Source organism: Archocentrus centrarchus, unplaced genomic scaffold, assembly GCF_007364275.1.
Source record: "Archocentrus centrarchus isolate MPI-CPG fArcCen1 unplaced genomic scaffold, fArcCen1 scaffold_42_ctg1, whole genome shotgun sequence".
Taxonomy (NCBI): domain Eukaryota; kingdom Metazoa; phylum Chordata; class Actinopteri; order Cichliformes; family Cichlidae; genus Archocentrus; species Archocentrus centrarchus.
The window spans coordinates 1,401,039-1,405,920 of record NW_022060268.1 but is presented as its reverse complement, the minus strand read 5'-3'; the positions used below and the strand labels follow the sequence as shown (position 1 = coordinate 1,405,920).

General features: G+C 45.4%; 1 protein-coding gene across 1 annotated transcript; it reads left to right on the top strand.

The window, feature by feature from the left end:
• The first annotated feature begins 3,237 nt into the window (after positions 1–3,237).
• On the top strand, positions 3,238–4,227 carry LOC115777072 (uncharacterized). Its single transcript, XM_030724895.1, has 2 exons — positions 3,238–3,439; positions 3,531–4,227. Exons 1-2 carry the CDS (start codon positions 3,319–3,321, stop codon positions 4,184–4,186), a joined length of 777 nt encoding a protein of 258 aa, XP_030580755.1. The 5' UTR covers positions 3,238–3,318; the 3' UTR covers positions 4,187–4,227.
• Positions 4,228–4,882: the final 655 nt, after the last annotated feature.

Sequence of the window (4,882 nt, the reverse complement as noted above, 5' to 3'; positions counted from 1 at the left end):
TGGAGGATGTCAGAGTGATGGAGATAATGAGGCAGCATTTCATTTAGGCACACGGATTCAGAGACAGCAGCCTCGTGGATGCTCTCTTTAATGAAGTCTTCACACGCTGGGAGTGAAGTGCTGCTTTACTGGCTGAGACTCTGAACTCTGCTGCATTTTTACTGCATGGTCCCTAGACCAGTTCACCTGTGCCTCACCTGTGTGCCTGCACCGTCAGTATCATGCTGCTGCTGTGAGCACACTTACATGAAAGAGTGGTGTTAGCACGGGTCACAAGCACGGAGTCTGCTGCCTGCAGAGCAGACGAGAAACCAGCTGAAAGCATTCAAAGCTGTGTGTGTGTGTGTGTGTGTGTGTGTGTGTGTGTGTGCGCGCACACACGCGTGCATGGTGAGGATTACATTCTGTACCTGACAGTGATGATTGCAGGCTGGCAGGAAGTGAGAGTGAAGGGGAAAAAGGGCGAGAGGGAGCGATGACAGAGGAGAGAAGGTAAAGCTGGGAGACTGATGTGACCACGAGTGTTAATCAGAAACACTTACAGTAAGCAGGAGGCAAAATGTCAGCTGTCAGAAACACCCCACACCGCTCCCTGCTCATCATGAGCATTATGGAGGAAGACACCACCAGGAGAGGCGCTGCTGCTTCTGTTAGCAGCAGGAGGCGCTGCACAGGAAGTCAGCGACCTAACATGAAAAACAAGAAACATATGACTCACGTTTTAGAGCAACACTTACTGATTTTCCTTCAGTAGCAGAGTCATTTCTCTAAAATTATATCTGCATTATGCTGCAATATTAACTACAGCTATACTATACAATAATAATACTGTCTGCAGCATGAGGCAGGAATTGTATGTTAGGAATATCTGGGACAAAGTAAAGCTAAAACTGTGTTTCTGTGATTAAACTAACTTTTATCCCAGTGATGCTCTCTGCATCCATGAACATGCTTCCACTCACTGTGACCTAAAGACCAAAGCAGCAGAGTTTGCACAGGGTTCAGAGCTCAGTTTGTTTCATTAGGGGCGTGGCCTCTTTGATTGACAGGTGGAATGTGACACAATGTAATTGTTGTTGTTTTGCTGAAACTTTCAGCAAAACAACAACAATGTAATTGTAAAAGTTTCCTTTTCATGTGTCTTTACTGTTCCTGTGAGTTTGATCCTGGTTATTCTTTCAGTTTGCTTCCTGTTTTATTTTGAAGGTTAAAACCTTGTGATTTCCTGTTTTGAATTCTGTCCTTTGCCCTTGTTAGTGTCAGCTTGAGCCCACCTGTGCCTTACTGCCCTCCCTCCTCATGTGGATCTTTGGCAGCTCTGTTTCCTCTTGCTTTGTTTATCAAATTTGCCCATTTACCCATTGTTTGCTAACACTGAGAAGCTGTGTGTGTGTGTGTGTGTGTGTGTGTGTGTGTGTGTGTGTGGCCCGATGTTGATAACCGTCTGAGAGTAAATAAAGAACAAATAAAAGCAGGCTCATCCTCTCGCTGCTCTCCTTCCTGCCTCAGACGGACATTCAGTAACATCTGCAGAGGGGGACACATTTAAACAGCGCACCATTTTGCTGTCACAGCACGCCTTCATGTTTATGAATATCATCGCTGTGGGAGCCTTGTCACTGTACACCTGTTTGGGTACCAACACTGAATCAGTCTCTGCTGCAGCAGTGGAAGAAGACACTGAAACCCAGAGAAGACAGTGGCCTCGGGGAGATTTGAGCCTCTGCGTTAGCCGAACAGTGGACGGGTCACCTGCTCCTCACGGTGAGCTAAACCACTGCCCCGGATCAGAAACCAAATCCCTGAAACCAGATTGCAGCAGATAACAAACTGCTTTATTGAACCTCTCCCAAAGTCTGAGCCTGGAACGATGGCACACTGTTGAGTTAGAGACGCCATGCTGAGGCTTTAGAAATGTGGGTAAGCACAAAAGCCCCTTTAAGACAGGAAGTGATGTTTGAAGATGGAGCCCTCTGCTGGACAGGAAGACTTCATATAAGGTGACATTTAAATGAGTTAACTGAGGCCTCCGGGGCTGCTTCATTCCTGTGGCCCTGCAGCAGCGCTGTGGACTCTCTGTAGGCTGACTGGGACAGCTAGCACGGTCATGTGGTCGGGCTTTAAAGAGCATCTCAGAGAGGCTGTCAGGAGTAGAGTTGGACAAAGGTCCATCACTCTGTGAGGAGATATGTCATGGAAAACTATTCTGTGGTCTAACTAATCAGAAGCTGAGATCTGAGAAGCTGAGCCACATCTCCAGGTTCAGGAGCAACTCTGAGCAGGATGTGGTCAGCCACTTTTTCAGTGTGACATGTGGGTTTAAAGAACTTCCTTCACTCTCACTGAAGCACAGGTGTGGATGAAAAACAGTTTGCAGGTAAATCCTGAGTCTGAGCGCAGAGGATAAAAAGGCTGTAAAGGATGAGCACATCAGTGTGTGGTGAGGCTGCAGGGGTAAAAGCACAGGTGGAGGACGCTGAAATGATTTAATCAACAACAGCGTCCTCGTTTCCACCCCGACGCTGAGGCTGGGCCCACTGCTGATGGGTCGTTATCGTCTCTTCCCTCTCCACACTGAAGGTTTCAAATCAGACTTCCACCTGTGCATTCATCTTTCAATAACTGAGCCTCTTACACTGTAAAGGTCTCTGAAATCTGCCCTCCGAGATTCCAAGTCTAATTAACACTACAAGTCCCCAGGATTTCGACCTCCCCCCTCAAGTCCTGAAAGAGGGTCAAAAGACCCTTAGTCCAAACTGACGACTCTGATGGCTCCAATTAGCATCCCTTCAATTGTAAATGTGGCCATTGCCTGAGGAATCAGCAGGGGGGGAGGACAGCGAACTCACAAAAGCATTTCACACTTCTGTACCGTCAGGCCAAAAGGTAGGAGTGTGAATAGTCCATGTTGGGGTTGGGTGGGATCTTTGATGGAGGCAGCTCTACAGTAGACTCTCCTGTAGGTAATGCTCTGCAGAGAGGGTTGTACATATAGTTTGCAAAACATACAATCTGTTTCAAGAAATATGCAAAGGTTTTTCTAAAAGAAATTAGTAATGTTTTTCTTTTAAAAAAAGATAAGTGGGTTCAAAATGACAGTTTAGAAATAAACTAACCAAATTAATTGTGTTGATCCACCTCAAAAAAAGTCATGCAAAAAGTGTAAGCAAAAGAGTGTAAGCTGCTCCTGAGTGTGGGGAGGGGTGGGGGGCTGGGGCAGATCTGGGAGACTTTGCACATGCAAATTTGCATGCAGCCTTTTGTGCTGTGGAGGATAAATAGGTGACTGCTTCACCTATTTAGTTCACAAGAAACAAAATGCAGAAGAGGTTCACCACTCAGAAGGCATTGGAACTGATTCTGAGCAATGTCAGCCCTTGTGACTCAGATGGAGAAGACATAGACCTTCAACCGGATTCGGACTCAGAGCTGTCTTCAGGTTAGATTTCTCAACCTACCTATTTTATTTTCCTGACTATTTTTTATTTAGAACCAAACAAAAAGTTAATTTGAAATTGTTTATCTTGCAGATGAGGAGACTCTCCCTCTACCAAAAAAGAGAGCTCGGTTGGGGAGTGAGATGGATCGCACTGAATTCACCACTCAGGTGTTTTCAACCACTGGTGCCACGCTGACAGTGTATGCGCCCAAACGGAAGAAGGCCGTTTACGTTCTCAGCAGCATGCACAGCGTGGTTGAGACTGAGGATACCACCAAAAGGAAGCCAAACACGGTCACACAATACAACAAAACAAAGTGCGGTGTGGATGTGATGGACCAAATGGTGCGGGAGTACAGCGTGCGTGCAGGAACACGGAGATGGCCAGTTGCCGTGTTCTACAACATGATTGACATGGCAGCACTGAATGCACATGTGCTTTATCAGGCATGCATTGGGGTGCAGGAGAGACGGGTGGACTTCCTGGTTGAGCTTGCAAAAGAGTTGGGTAACTCTCATGTGAGTGAGAAGAAGGCACACAAGGAGAAACTGCTTCGGCAACAACCTTCCACACCCAGCCCAGGCAAAAGGGCGAAGTGTCAGGTCAACCATCGATGCACGAACAATTGTGCAACTGTGAGATGTGTTGACTGCTACAAATACACATGTGGCAAATGTACCAGGGACATACCCTGGCAGTGCCAGGTATGTTCCGACAGTGCAGACAGACTGCTGAGTGAGTGCTAAAATGCCAGTCACACAAAGACATGCCACTCACACACACACACGCAGCCCCCCACTGTGCCTAGTGTAAATATGTATGGAATTGTTTTATTTCTTGTATTTTTTGTATCGTTTTTAATGACAAAAATAAAAAGCATTTAAACAAATAACAGTTGTTCTTTTGTATATTTCTCATGCTGGAATTTCAGTCCTCTTGACTTAGACACAAATACTTCTGGTCATTGCTCACAGCTGTACCTGGCTGTAAAATTTCTAATTCTCCATTTAAAATATTAAAAATAATTCATTGTGCTTTTTTGCTAAAATAAAACTAAGCTAAATATAATATATATAATCTTTATATTATAAAATACAATATACTGACTAGAACTAACTAGACAGTTAGTTGGGAGTTAAGCTTTTCCCCCTCCTGTGGTGCGCCAGTAATGGCCTTATTTACAGAACAAAAGCGCCTGTTCACACCTGATTATAGGATGTTAGCTAAAATCCTTCAGGTCACTTGACCCGTCTCTGGGCTCCAAAGGTAGAAATGTTAAATGACCCTTCTCTGGGACTTCTAGTGTTAAACCTCAGTTAACCAGCATGATTAAGATGGTTGTGACACTCCCATTTCCTCAGTTTTTTTCCTCTGTGTGACCTCTGTGTGACCTCTGTGTGACCTCTTGTTCTGTTCCTGGCTTTTTGCTCTCAGGGTTTGTT